The 15,681-nt window shown below is 38.9% G+C and overlaps 1 protein-coding gene across 1 annotated transcript in view; it reads left to right on the top strand.

Moving 5' to 3' along the window:
- The window catches only part of ITSN1 (intersectin 1 (SH3 domain protein)), a 199,682-nt gene that overhangs the window by 48,551 nt on the left and 135,450 nt on the right, over window positions 1-15,681 (top strand). Inside the window, exons 6-7 of the mRNA XM_011950058.1 lie at window positions 10,610-10,789; window positions 12,268-12,364. Of these exons, the coding sequence (XP_011805448.1) occupies window positions 10,610-10,789; window positions 12,268-12,364 (277 nt within the window). The remainder of the gene's footprint in view (window positions 1-10,609; window positions 10,790-12,267; window positions 12,365-15,681) is intronic.

The raw sequence follows: 15,681 nt of genomic DNA, 5'->3' as shown, positions 1-15,681 counted from the left end.
AGGAGTCTATTTTTCTTTTGCTTGGTTTTTGTTTTGGCAGAATACATGGTTTTATTGGATTAAACCAGTGTTCTGTAAGCCCCTACTGTGTGTCCTAGTTGCTGGGAACATTGCTGGCCAGCAAGACCTCATGGCTCCTACTGCTGTGGATCTTATTTTCAAATTGTGGGGAGCAAGGAAATAAATACTTTTAGGTGAGAATAAGTGCAATCAGTTCATTAAAACAGGGTAATAGGAGAGAGACAGAGAAACCAGTAGAACAAGATGGCCAGGGAAGAGTTCTTTGAGTAGATGACTTTTGGAACTGATGTAGATGATGAGAGCCATGTCAAGACCTAGGGGAGAAGCCTTCCAGGCTAAAGAAACTGCACTGGCAGAGGTCCTGAGGCAAAAACTAGCTTGGTGTTTGGAAGGTGTGCGAGGGGCGTTGTAGCTGAAGCATGGGGAGACCATAAGGAAAAGGAAGGAAGCAAGCAACAGATTGTTTAAGCGGAAGAGTGACGTGGTTCATAGACTTATCTGTGTTATCTGAAGACTGGAATGTAGGGGACAAGAGTGGAATCCTGGAGATCAGTTAGGAGGCTTTTGCCACAGGCAAGAGGCAATGATGATTTATATCTGGTGGTGATAATCAATGTGGAGGACAGATTAGATTCATTATAGCCTATATTTTGGAGAAAAAGTAAAAAGGACTTGTCAGTAGATTGGAAATAAGAAATGAAAAAAGGATAATTAAGGCTTTTCGCATTAATAACTAGATGGATGGCATAACTGTATACTGAGTTGGGAATATCAGGAAGAGGAATGGTTTTAAAGGAGAAATTAAGAGTTTTGGTGATTTTGAGAGTCCTAGTAGATTTCTGATGTTAAGGAGACAGGGATGATGACATTTGACTGGAGCGCCGAGGAAGGATCGATCAGCTCTGGGGCGGTTTGGATATGGAGAGCATGTCTTAGGGGCAAGCTTAGCTATAAGGAACAGACGGTGTAGACCCAAGCCTTGGTGTGATGTAACATTTAAAGGCCAGGCAAAAGAGAAGAAGCCAGAAACCAAGAGTGACAAAAGTGAAATGGCAGAAGATTGGTGTCCTGCTACCAAGAAAAAGTATTTCAAGAAGGAGGGAGGGCTCCGTTGTTTGAGCTGCTTTTGAGAGATCCAGTAAGAGTATGGCAGAACAGTGGTGATTAGATTTGATATGGTGAACTTGTGAGTGACCTTGACAGGCAGTTTCAGTAGAGTGATAGGAACAAAATCCTGATTGGAGGCTTGGAAGAGGGGAGAAAATTTCAAGAATTAGGACTTTAGCACAGTAAGAGGTGATGGCGGCCAGAATACGGCTTGTGGTAGTTGTATTTGTTTAGAAAGTCATTCATTCAGAAAAGGTAGTCAGTTGTTAAAAGGATGATAGTCTTTTTGCAGTGGCTATTTAAAGCCCAGTAGGCCAGGCATGGTGGCTCACTCCTGTAATCACAGCACTTTGAGAGGCCAAGGCTGGAGGATTGCTTGAGGCTCCTAGTTCAAGACCAGCCTGGGCAACATAGTGAGATCCTATTTCTATTTTTTTTTATGTAAGTAGATAGATAGGTAGCTAATCAATTTTTCCATTTCTGTAAAATGGAAAAATTATTTTGTAAGAGAAGATTTTTAACAAATTTGGAAGCTTAAAAGATGCTTTTACCAGTCTGGTGATTAAACAGTATTTTTAAACTTGTCCTTTTCCTCAGTGTCTTTTTGAGGTTAGCGTCCTTTTAGGTTAGGGGTCTGCGGCACAGATGGGGTATGTGTCTTGAAGGTTAACTGGTTGCACAGTATGTTGTCAGGCCTTTTGAAAGTCTGAATGATAGCTCATGAAAACTTTTTAGTTTGTTTCCATCTGTTTTTAGTTGTTGCTTGAGTAGATTGATATTCTTAAGCAAAAACCAGGATTTGGAGTATAATTCATTATAGTTATCAAAAGAAAAAACCCAAATTTTTTAAAAGAAAAACACATTAAAAATATAGTTATCAAATAATCTTAGAAAATTTTGGAATTCTAAAACTGACAAGGTAAACCTGATACATATTGCTGTGTGTGGATATGTAAAGTTAATCTGATTCTAAATGAGATGTGTGGTAATGTGCGTGACAGTGTGTATGTGAACTGTAAACTAGTCACCTAGATGACTATAATTAATAAACTTTTACTCAGTAAAGCCCAAGTTAGAATTTATTTCTTCTCTTTGTTGGATTTTCAGTGTCTATAAACATTGTTTTTAAAAATGAAAATAGGCCGGGCGCAGTGGCTCATGCCTGTAATCCCAGCACTGTGGGGGGCCGAGGCAGGCGGATCATGAGGTCAGGAGATCGAGACCATCCTGGCTAACACAGTGAAACCCCGTCTCTACTAAAAATATCAAAAAAATTAGCCAGGCGAGGTGGCGGGCGCCTGTAGTCCCAGCTACTCGGGAGGCTGAGGCAGGAGAATGGTGTGAACCCAGGAGACAGAGCTTGCAGTGAGCTGAGATCGTGGCACTGCACCCCAGTCTGGGCGACAGAGTGAGACTCCGTGTCAAAAAAAAAAGGGGAAATAGTCTGATTTTCTTACTGTATAAGTAATAGATGCTAATTGTGAGACAACAATGCAAAAAGACTTAAAAAGTAAAAATTACTAGTAATTCTATTACCCAGTGGTGACCACCGTGCTCAACAACACTACTTTTAAAATCTTTTTTTTTTTTTTTTGAGACGGAGTCTTGCTCTGTCCCCCAGGCTGCAGTGCGGTGGCACCTTCTTGGCTCACTGCAACCTCCGCTTCCCGGGTTCAAGCGATTTTGCTGCCTCAGCCTCCCCGGTAGCTGGGATTACATGCATGTGCCACCATGCCTGGCTAATTTTCGTATTTTTAGTAGAGACAGGGTTTCACCATGTTGGCCAGGCTGGTCTCTAATTCCTGATCTCAAAATCCACCCGCCTCAGCCTCCCAAAGTGCTGGGATTATAGGCGTGAGCCACCGCTCCGGGCCCTGTTTTTAAAATCTTACAGAAGCAATACATACTCTTAGTAAAAAGAAATACAAACAGAACAGAATTGTGTACATTTGTAACAGTGCAGGAGGAAGAGGGAAGAATTAGGGTACCTGGTGTACTTGAGACAGGAGAACCCCAAAATAGCTAACAGATATTTGCAAGAAAGTTCAACCAGGCTGAGAGCAGCAATAGAAATGGGAAAGGGTTATGCTGTCTGCAGTACTGAGTACAAAGGATCTGAGAGACTTGGAGCAGTCCAGCCCCTCTGAATTCAAAAGACTGGCCCAACAAGCCTTCCTTTTGGGACACGGCTTCATACTCAGGAAAAACAACTGGGAGTAGAATCAAAATTGAGCAGTACAGGGACATGGATACAAAGGAAAGAGATGGTCCAGACAAAAGTAGGGGAGGAGAACGGAGACTGGAATTCCCAGGAAGCAAGGCTCACATAAAAATGAGCAAGCAAGGTCAAATCCACTGCAGAAAGTGTCAAGCAAGGTCAAATAACACAAAGTTATTATTAGAAAAAAAGAGAATAAAGGGAGAAATAACACCCCTGTGGACAGTGAAAGCACACCAGTAAATCACTACTTCAAAACAAGTTTCAAGAGAATAAGGAAATGATACAAGACTTGAAAGATGAACGTAAATCAGAGTTTTTAAGGCTCAGAAATAAGGTGACAGAAAGACTGAGAAATAAAAGAAAAATTCATTCTAGAAATGAGGATGCAACTCAAAGCAACACAGGGGATACTAGCTGAAGAAAAGTAGAAGTTACAAAGAGGAAAAGAATTTAAATTAAAAGGAAATGAGGCCAGGCGCAATGGCTCACACCTGTAATCCCAGCTCTTTAGGAGGCTGAAGTGGGTGGATCATCTGAGGTCAGGAGTTCAAGACCAGCCTGGCCAACATGGCAAAACCCCATCTCTACTAAAATTACAAAAATCAGCTGGACATGGTGGCACATGCCTTTAATCCCAGCTTCTTGGGAGGCTGAGGCATGAGAATCACTTGAACCCGGGAGGCAGAAGTTGCAGTGAGCCGAGATCACATCACTGCACTCCAGCCTTGGGGATAGAGTGAGACTAGATGTCCTAAATAAATAAAAGAAAATGGAAAAGATATAAAAAGAATTTGAGAAACAGTAACATGTATTTGAGACAAAGAAGATTGAATGTATGGGCAGCAGGAGTCCCTGAGGAAGAAAACTAAACCAATGGAATAGAACAAATGATAAAAATGAATTCAAGGCAACTTTCTTAAAATAAGAGACTCTAAACTATATTTAAAAGAGTATCATGTGGCCAAGAATATCAGTCTAAGAAGTCCAACACTAAGATGTATTCTAGTTAAAGGAGAAATTATTTAGACATGTAGGAAAAGAAAGCATATGACTTACAAGGGGGAAAATTAGATTATCTTCAGATTTTTCGACAGCAGTGCTTTCTGCTAGAAGAAAATGGAGTAACATATTTAGAATTTTCAGGGAAAGAATAAGCCAAGGATTTTGTGTCCAGAAAAACTGACTTTCAAGTAGGAAAAACAGACAAAATGTTACCAATTTATAAGTCCTCAGGGTATATTAACATGAGCCTTTCTTAAGGAATCTATTAGAGAATGTACTTCAGACAATCAAAATAGCTAGAGCTAGGTCAGCATAAGGACTGGTGGTGAGCACTAAATACATAGTTAGCTGTAGAACTAAGACTGAAGGAGCAAAGAATATCGGATGTAATTCCCATGCATTGACAATTGGATACAATGTAACTTTAAGCGGGGCAGGACTGCATGCAAAATAAAATAATTTAATGCTTTCAGAAATTAGTATTAGTATTGTTATTCTGAAACTGTTGTCTGAGATATGTGGTAAAAACAAATGAGTAATTACGGAATAGTCTAATTCTGTCATTTTCTATATCTTTGAAAATCTGTATTCTTGGTATGGAAGAAAGGAGATACAAATGTGTAGTATCAAATGTAAATAAAAAGCTATAGAGTCTTGGATTTGAATTTTCAAATAGAAAGTATTAATACGAACTCAGAAGGCGTCACTTGCCACACCCCCCATTCTCTTCATCTATCTATTCATCTATTTGTCTCCTGGTTCTGTTCACTGAAAAGACTAGATACAATCATCTACCCCAGCAGCACTGAGCATCCTTACCGTCCAGATTGTGAACTTGAAATATCATTTCTCACCAAAAGAAAACAGAGTTTCTTGGAGAAATGGCTGAATCCAGGTCTAGATATGAAATGTGAAGAGCTTGAAGAATGCATCTTGTATTACTGGTCAGCAAGGAAGCTATCAAAGAATAGTAGGAAGATACCAGAAATTCTCAGAAGCCAACCCAAAGAAGCTCACATTGACCAAAGAGAGGACAGTTTTAATTTCAAGAATGATAACGAGCCATGAATTAAAACTCAATAAATATTTGTAAATTTATGACTCAATAATGATTTAATAATGTATTTAACAAGAATAATTTACCTTAAGAAGATCCTAAGAAACCAGTTCATTACCTTGAAAACAGGTAAAGGGAAGATTGAGGCATTTATTATGCCTTTCCTATATGAGCTGTACGACTGGATAGCCAACTAGTATATCCTCATTAGAAGCACCTCTTTATAAAAGTATTACAGCTTATAAATGACAAAACATGGTAGGATTAGAACATCACTGTTTTCAACTCCCCATAAATGAATAAATACAGACATTAAGCATCAGTGACTGCCAAGATCACAAAAAGATGGCTACATTTTGTGTGCTTCCTGTAGTCTTGCCAAAGAGATCCACCCTCAGCCCGATCCATTCTTTGGATGTAGGTGCCTATTTGCAGGAAGTATAGAATATAGAGGGAAATGTTGAACTGCACCATGAGAATGCAGTCAGCAAAATCCAGACTGGGAAACCACAGGTCTTTCAACAGAAAAGAAAACGAAAAGGATGGAGAGGGGCCTGTGGATTAAAGGAAACCTAAAAAACATTTCTGCAGTGAAATTTCCGACCATGCCTGAGTTGAGATCAGCAAATTCTTCCCTCAAGGGCAGAATTGACAGAATAACCATTTTGGTGCTCTGGAAATTAACCAAAGGTATATAACATCTGAGAATCATTTATACCTGAAAAGCTGCTGAGCTTCAGATATGAAGCAGAAGTCTGTGGCATTCTTTCCTGGGCATTTCCTATCCCCTAACACTGCAACTTGGTAACGTGGAGGGGCAATTTGTAAATACCAGCAGTCTTAACTACTGTCATTGAAGGGGGCTTACTTGCTTTGGGAGTGGGAAGTCATGCCTGTGCCCAGCAGCTTTGTTCATGGAAATGGCAATTTTGGCCACAGAAGAGCAGGTATGACCAGCCACTCTATTAGCCTGAACTTGTGGTCATGGCCAGGCCTGACTAGCCCTGAAACTGCATGCACATATAGAGAATATGCAGAAAGGTCCTGCGAAATGTTAAAGTTGGGGAAGACTTTAAAATGGTCTGAACTTTGAATACATTTTTTGTGCTGACGCATTGACAGAGAAAGGAAGCCTTACTGACTTGAGGTGTTTGAGCAAAACTTCTGTCCCGTCATTGGCTGACTAATGTGCTAGAAAGATGCAGGTGCAATCCCTAAAAAGCTGGGCTTCAAGATAAAAACGAATTTTTAAAAACCCACTGAGCAGATCCATCAGGGGCTGCACCACAAGGGAGGATAGATTTTTCTGAATTAGCCTATGCCGGTTACTAAACAAAGATAGAAACAACAACCTTCAGGGGGAAAATCAGAGCCAGAGTAGCTACAATATATTATCTGAATGTCCATTTTCACCTAAATTTGAGACATGAAAAAAGTAACAGGAAGGTATTGTCTCACCCTCAAGAAAAGAAGCAGTCAGTAGGAACTATCTCTGATCCAGCTGTTGGCTTCATTTAGCAGACAAAGGCTTCAAAGCAGCAATTATGCTCAAAGAACTGAAGAACTAAAGGAAAGCATGGAAATGAATCAACAAACAGACACTCTCCAAAAAGCAATAGAAATTGCAAAAGAGAGGAAAATTGAAATTCTAGAAAAGTATGACAACTGACGTGAAAAGTTCAATAACCGGCCTGCCACAGTGGCTCACACCTGTGATCCCAGCACTTTGGGAGGCCGAGGCTGGTGGATCACGTGAGGTAGAGAGTTCGAGACCCACCTGGCCAACATGATGAAACCCCGTCTCTGCTGAAAATACAAAAAATTAGCTGGACGTGGTGGCTCCCAGCTACTTGGGAGGCTGAAGCAGGAGAATCCCTTGAAGCCAGGAGGCAGAGGTTACAGTGAAATGAGATTGTGCCATTATACTCCATTATACTTCAGCCTGGGCAACAAAAGTGAATCTCCATCACAAAATCGGAAAAACTAAGGGCGTGGTAGCTCACGGCTGTAATCCCAGTTCTTTGGGAGGCCGAGGTGGTGGATCACCTGAGGTTAAAAGTTGGAGGCAAGCCTGGCCAACATGACGAAACCCCGTCTCTACTAAAAATGCAAAAATTAGCTGGGCATGGTGACAGATGCCTGTAATCCCAGCTACTCGGGAGCCTGAAGCAGGAGAATCACTTGAACCCAGGAGGCTGTACTGAGCCAAGATCACGCCACTGTGCTCCAGCCTGGGCAACAGAGTGAGGCCTTGTCTCAAAACAAAAACAAAACCTGAAAAGTTCAGCAACTAAAATGAAAATTTTTCCACAGGATCTCAATAGCAGATTCAGTGTAGCAGAAGACAGAGTCAGTGAAGTTGAAGATTAATCAATAGAAATTATTCAGTCTGAAGAATATGGAACAAAAAGATTGGAAAAAAAAAGAAAACAAAGTTTGAGAGACTTACGGAACAAGACCAGGTTTACCAATATGTGTGTCATGGGAGTCTTAGGAGGAGGATCATGACAGAAAGGTACAGAAAAAATATTTGAAGAATAAAAGCCAAACGCTTGCCACATTTGGTGAAAAGCAACAGTCTACACAATCAAAAGTTCAACACACCTCAAGTAGGGTAAATACAAAGAGATCTACACCCAGACACATCGTAGTTAAACTACAAAAGCCAAACACAGATAAAACCTTGAAAGCAGTAAGAGAAATTCATCATGGATAGGGGAACATAGATACAAATAACAGCAAACTCGTAACTGAAAACAATGAAGGTTAGAAGGCAGTGGAATTTTCAAAATGCTGCAAGAGAAAATTCAACCCAAAATTCTATATTCAGCAAAACTATCATTTAAAAATGTAGGTGAAATAATGACCTTTTCAAATAAACAAAAACTGAGAGAATTTATTACTAGTAGACCTACCTTAGAAGGAATACTGAAGGAAGACTTTCAGGATGAAATGAAATGACAAAAGGTGGTAACTGTAATATATGGAAAGAAATGAAGAGCATCAAAAATGATAAATATGTAGGTTAATTTTAAAGACCATATAAATCTATTTTTCTTCTTTTCTCTCAAGTTTAAAAGATATAAGATTGTATAAAGTAATAATTATAACTCTATTATTGGGCTTGTAACATATAAGATTATAATGTATGTGACAGTAATAACACAGAAGAAAAGAAAGGGAATTGAGCTATATTTGTGTAAAGTTTCTGTATTCTGCCATTAGAAGTTGAGTATGATAAATTAATTTGGAGATTTTAATCCCTACAACAAGCACATAGAAAATTACTTTTGGATGGATACAGTGGCTCACCCCTGTAGTCTCAGCACTGTGAGAGGCTTGAGGCCAGGAGTTTGAGACCAGACTGAGTATCATGGCATGACCCTGTTTCTACAAAGAATAAAAAATGAGCTGCATTTGGTGGTGCGTGTCTGTAGTCCCAGCTACTTGGGAAGCTGAGGCAAAAGAATCCCTTGTGCCCAGGAGTTTAAGGTTATAGTGAGCTATGATCACATGACTGTACTTCACCCTGGGTGAGAGTGAGACCTTATCTCTAATAATAAAAGAAAAAAATTAATGTTTTAGTTACTATTATTATGTAATAATACTCTTTTCAGTTGGCTTTCTCAGGTTGAAAAGAAAATTTACTTTTAAAAAATAGTAAAAGTCAGACATGGTGACTCATGCCGGTAATTTCAGCACTTTGAGAGGCTGAGACAGGATGATCACTTGAGCCCAGAAGTTCGAGACCAGCTCAGGCAATGTAGTAAGACCTCATGTCTACTGCCCCCCACCAAAAAAAAAAAAAAGTGTGAAACTGGGTGTAGGGATGCACACCTGTGGTTCCAGCAAGTTGGGAGGCTGAGCTGGGACAATCACTTGAGCCCAGAAGGTGAAGGCTACAGTGAGCTATGATCATGCCATTTCATGCTAGCCTGGGCAACAGAGCGAGATCTTGTCTCAAACAAACAAAAATATTTTTAAAAAATCAATAGGGGGCATTTAAACACTAAAATTTATTTAGTCAACATCATGTTTTCTCTTAAAGTTGAAGATAATAAATACAAAAGATGGGAAGTTTTTTTTTTTTTTTTTTTTTTTGAGACAGGGATCTCACTGTATTGCCCACGCTGGAGTACTGTGGTGTGATTGTGGCTCACTCTAGCCTCAACCTGTTTGGCATAAGTGATCCTCCCAACTCAGCCTTCCATATAGCTAGGACTACAGGTGGGTACCACCATGCCTGGCTAATTTTTAAAATTTTTTGTAGAGATGGAATTTTGCTATATTGCCCAGTCTAGTTTTGGACTGCTGCCCTCAAGAGATCCTCCTGCCTTGGCCTTCTAAAGTAGTGAGGTTACAGGCATAAGCCACTGTGCCCAGCTGGAAACATTTATTTTTGTTTTATCGTTTCTTCTTTATTGGTTAGAATATTTGTATATAAAGATGCTTCCAGGGCCAGGCGCACTGGCTCATGCCTGTAATCCCGGCACTTTGGGAGGCCAAGGAGGGTGGATAACCTGAGGTCAGGAGTTTGAGACCATCCTGGCCAACCCCATCTCTACTAAAAATATAAAAATAGCCGAGCGTGATGGTGGGCACCTGTAATCCAGCTATTTGGGAGACTGAAGCAGGAGAATCACTTGAGCTCAGGAGGTGGAGGTTGCAGTGAGCCAAGATCACGCCACTGCACTCCAGCCTAGGTGACAGAGTGAGACTCCATCTGAAATAAATAAATAAAGATGCTTTCCCCATCAAATATCTGGTTTCCCTGAGGTATAATAAACATAGGAAAGGTAGATTGCAGTTTGATTTTTCTACCTTTTATTTACTAGTTTTCAAAGTAGTAAATTGATTGCCTTAGCATCCTCCTTTTTTGACCAGTTAGGATTTTGTTTATTTTTAAATATAATTTTGAACTCATGGATTTAACTATATTTGAACCTTTGAGTCCACTGCAGTTATTATACTTTTTGATTCTCATCTTGTTTGATCTGTCTTCAGGTTGAGTCTTGAGTCCTTTTAATGTGATCCTTGACATAATTTTTGTTACTCTTTAAAATGATTAACTTGAAGCCCTATTTTAATTGGAATGTATTACAGCTGGAAAGTGATTTTCTTTAAGCAGTACTGGATTAATTATTATTCAGTGTTGAAATGTGATTGGATGTGAACTGTGCTGGGCTTTTTTTTCTTCATAGGTATGGGAGGTATCGCCAGCATGCCACCGCTTACAGCTGTTGCTCCAGTGCCAATGGGATCCATTCCAGTTGTTGGAATGTCTCCACCCCTAGTATCTTCTGTTCCCACAGCAGCTGTGCCCCCCCTGGCTAACGGGGCTCCCCCTGTTATACAACCTCTGCCTGCATTTGCTCATCCTGGTATGTGACTTGCTGAAACCATAGGCTGAATTTTCACTACTGGTATTTTGCTGTTCATTATTAAAATCTCTAATTATATTTAAATGATATTTTAGTCCAGGGGAAAATATCTTTATTTTTTTCACTTAATTTCACATTTTTTTCCACTGTATTAAATGGGATATGCTAGTGTGGAGAGAGTAAAAGAGAATTACAGATTTCTGCGTACCACTGTGGGCAAAGGTGAGCTTAGTAGTGAAAGCCACAAATGTAATTTTCTTTCAAGGGCTGAGAAGAGCAATCGAAGTTGATCTGTATTTGAACATTTTCTATTTTTATATATCAGTTACTACTTTCCTTTAGCTACTATGAATTGCTAATAAGCAAGCCAATCCCCTAGGAATAGAATTATGTTGGGGATGGTGGTAAAGAATGAAAAAGAACAGTTTATACTATTTCATGGTATTACATGCCTGCTTAATTGAAGGAAAGGATTTAAAAGTTTCTGGTTTAATTAATTCCACTTTGAGACTGTATTAAGTCTTTAGTTAAAATAAAGTATAAAACTGTAGATGTAGATAGCTTTGGTCTAACATCTTAATGAATTCATATCAATATGGAAAGTATTATTTTTAAAGTACTTTGACTACATCTAAGTAAATTCAGTATTGACGACATGGGTTTTAGCATCATACTTGAAACGTTTCTGTACCTGTGGCCCCCTGAATTTGTTATATATGTCAGGATATATCTTTAAGTTATGGCCAAATAAGCTAAATGTACCTCCTTTTTTTAGATTTTTTTCTTGTCACATGTAGTTCATCTTGCGTATATGACCATGACTATGGACATGATGGTAGCCCAGAAAGTGTGTGCAGTTGTTTTTCCAGGAGTATAATAAGCAAATCCACACACTCTGAGTCTTCTATTCTTTTGTGGCTAATGGCAGAAGTTGCAAGTCATTTGCCATCAGGCAAGGGTGAGGGAATGTGGCTGAGACACAGAGTGTTTTTTTTTCTGACCCACAACTAACCAACCCCGGTGATAATCAGACACAAAAGCTGACCTTCCCTAGCATCACATGTTATCTGGCCAAGACTACAGTTTGTGAGTTCTTGGCTCTTACATCTGGAACTAATACTTCAGCTCCTTCAGTGCAGGGAAGAAAATACCATTTGATATATTTAAGCTGTTACCTCTTTAACTATTGGAATAGGTCCTATAAAATGTGATACTAAATGTTTAATGAAGAGTAAAATTTTATGGAAATCAGCATTACTTCATAGTAAGGTGATTTTCAGTAGAACAAGTAAATCTAGAAACCTTTTTGGCAGGAGGACAGAGAGTAAGGAAGGAAAAGCTCTTTTTGGTCTAGGCTGGCAAGAAAGGGGGAATTATTTCTGCCTCAGATTTCGTTGACTGTGCATTTTAATTTTTGTAAATTGGGGAAAGTTTCTTATCTTTGTAGAATTAAAATTATTCAACATTTATTTTTACAGCCGCTACGTTGCCAAAGAGTTCTTCCTTTAGTAGATCTGGTCCAGGGTCACAACTAAACACTAAATTACAAAAGGCACAGTCATTTGACGTGGCCAGGTAAGTTTGCTTGTTTTTAAATGGGAAGTGTGGTTAAAGCCATTACCTGATTAAAGTATAAATTTGACCATGAATCATCTGTATTCTTTTTGTTGTTGTCATCTTCTTTTTTGCAGGCTTTTGTAGAGTGCTAATAATAATTTTCTTAATTTCTGGATAGTGTCACTAGTTTTTATCATTAATTTGTTGTGGAGATGACAGAAATCAAGGACGTAACATTTCCTTAAAGGCTTTGTGTATTTTTTTTTTTTAAAGAGGATAAATGGATAGTAAAAAAATGTTTAAAAACAGTAAGATAAAATTCTGGGTATAAGGGAAAAAAGCACATGAACTATTTTATGTGTTTATGATTTACCAATTTATGTATAAAATTTTTATATGAAGATTGGAGTTATAGTTGGCCTTATTTTTAATTCTATCTCAGATAGTCTTATGGAGTTTATATGGGTAGTTAGTAAAATCCTATTAAAGACCATTTATTATGAAATAAATTATCCAGATTGTGGACAATTCACATTAATCAAATGTGTGGCTCAATTATTGCTTATGTTTTGGTCAACCTTGGTTTCAATTATTACCTTTCATATTTTTATTTTATTTCACTCATATGTTTTACCCTTGCATACTGCTACACTAAGATAAGAAATTAAGTCTCTTTTAAGCCATCTCAAAACTTGGGCCGGGTGTGATGGCTCACGCCTGTAATCCCAGCACTCTGAGAGGCTGAGGCAGGAGGATCGCTTGAGCCCGTGAGTTTGAGACCAGCTTGAGCAGCATGGGGAGACCTTGTTAATACAAACATTTTAAAATTAGATGGGAGGATGGCTGGAGACAGGAAGGTTGACGCTGCAGTAAGCTGTGATCGTGCCACTGCACTCTTGCCTGGGTGACGGTGGAGCAAGACCCTAACCCTGCCTTAAAAAAAAAAAAAACCTTTGGAAGTCATCCTGTCTTGTGTCATACTCACTGGAAATTGTTAAGTGAATCAAGTCATTTTCCCACTTTCAAGAGAAAAGCATGTTGAATATAATTCAGTGATGCCTTCATTACTTTTAAAAATGATTTAAAGAAAATCCATAAACTGAAAAGCACTGTGCCAAAAGCTTTATATACATTAACTCATTCTTCCCCATGAGATGATTCTGTTACTGTCTGTTATAGATGAGGGACAAGCTCAGAGACGTTATATAACTCGTTCAACAGAACATAACTCAGAAGTGACAGAGCTGAGTCAAACTGAGTTACGTCTGATTTTAAGGCGTGTGTTCTTAACTATGCAAGTTTTCTCTAAAAAACTTCATTTAATTGTAGGATACAGGTATTTATTTGTGTTCCATTTAATTGAGGTTTTACTCTTAAGATGCTTGAATATGTATTGGGCATCTACTTTTGCAGGTGGTACATCATTAATCCTATTCAACCCCACAACTACTTACGCAGTAGATGTCTCAAGATCGTGAATGAGGAAGCACACCCAGAGAAGCTCTAGTCCTCACCCATAGTTTACAGCTTAGTGCATGGTGGACCTGAGATTTAAACCTGTATCATCTTATACTAAATTCCTTTTTAAAAAAAAATTCTCCTGGGCTGGGCGCAGTGGCTCACGCCTGTAATCCCAGCACTTTGGGAGGCCGACGTGGGCAGATCATGAGGTCAGGAGTTTGAGACCGGCCTGGGCAACATGGTGAAACCCCGTCTCTACTAAAAATACAAAAATTAGCTGGGCATGGTGGTGGGCACCTGTAATCCCAGCTACTTGGGAGGCTGAGGCAGAGAATTGCTTGAACCAGGAGGTGGAGGTTGCAGTGAGCTGAGATCGCGGCATTGCACTCCATCCTGGGCGACACGGCCAGATTCTTTCTTTAAAAAAAAAAAAAATTATCCTTTACCATGCTGAAGTTTTGAGTTTATTATGACTTTGTAGAAGCGATTTTGAAACCTGCCTTATTGATGTGTGAAATTAGAATGAACAAACTATCAGTATTAGCAAACATTAGTGCTATTAAAACAACTTTTTTTTAATATTAGTTGTCACCTTGTTAATAACTTAAATTTCTAGCCAATTTTTGCAATGCAGTATTGAACTTTTGGGTACATCTTAATGAGTTTTTAGTCTATTTAAATTCTCAGGAATTTGGCAGAAAACTCTGATGTGATAAGTGTAATCTGGGACAACTTCTGTGTGTAACACCCAACATTCCTGGCATGTGGGAACTAGATAGTTAGCTTCTTGACAAATAGGCAGGAGTTGGAATCAGCAAAATACTAGTTAGTTTAACATGAGAAAGTTGATGCTGAAGTACCTACAGCAGAGTAGATCGTGGTAAGTGTTTTTTATTAAGAAATTCATAAAAATTGAAAAAAGTGAATTCATGTAAGTACTTCTCCAGTGTTTGGGAGCTATTTCCTATACTTGAACTGTGTATAATAGGTATAAATGCATAGGTAACACATGGAAATGATGATTAAAAAGTTCAGTATTTCAGTAAGATTTTGCTTTTACATGTTTGAAATAGATTTCTTTGTTGAAATGAAATTGCAAACAGAGCATTAGTTATAATGTGTCCTGGAAGGGGAATGCCATTTTTACTGTCTGAGCTCAGCCATTGGGTTTGATTTAGATGTTGAAGCTTAACAGGCCATTGGTACCAGTGTGATATTTGTGTGGACAGTGGCATCTGAGGGACTAATCACTAAGGAAGTGTAGACCCAGCTGAATTACTGGCAGGTGTGTCCTTGGGCCAGGTCAGGATTGTGGCATGTTGTCAAGGAGAGATCAGTATTGGATTGTAGTCAAGGAAGTGAAGCTGTCTCCATTCCCACTCTGCTTATATGTCATGACCCTGGAAATGTTCTGTTCTCTCTCTCTGGGAAACTGTCCAATGGGTCTGGATTTAAACTTACAGAATGGAGTAATTTCACTTCATTAAGAAATGGGTCCTGTATATTCATATATAGAAAGTTAAAACATTTTTGGAGAATTAGTACCTTTAAAGGCAGTTACTGGTTTGCTTTTAGCATTGCTTTTTAACCACAAATGAAGTGTTTTCGAAATTAGAATAGCCTGGATATTACTGTATTACCTCAGTTACAAGAGGTTTTTCATACTTTTGTAGAACCTTTAAATTATTAAATTATATATACAACTTGAAACAACCACTCGGTCTATTGTGTTTATCCATGATTCTGGAAAAATAATTATTTTGAGGGAAATGTTTATGATCTTAAAAATGGGAAATACCTGGCCGGGCGCGGTGGCTCAAGCCTGTAATCCCAGCACTTTGGGAGGCCGAGACGGGCAGATCACGAGGTCAGGA

This window comes from Colobus angolensis, unplaced genomic scaffold (genome assembly GCF_000951035.1).
Source record: "Colobus angolensis palliatus isolate OR3802 unplaced genomic scaffold, Cang.pa_1.0 Scaffold300, whole genome shotgun sequence".
NCBI classification, from domain to species: Eukaryota; Metazoa; Chordata; class Mammalia; order Primates; family Cercopithecidae; genus Colobus; species Colobus angolensis.
Note: the sequence above shows the minus strand (reverse complement) of the source record. Positions and strands in the feature narration are given on the sequence as shown.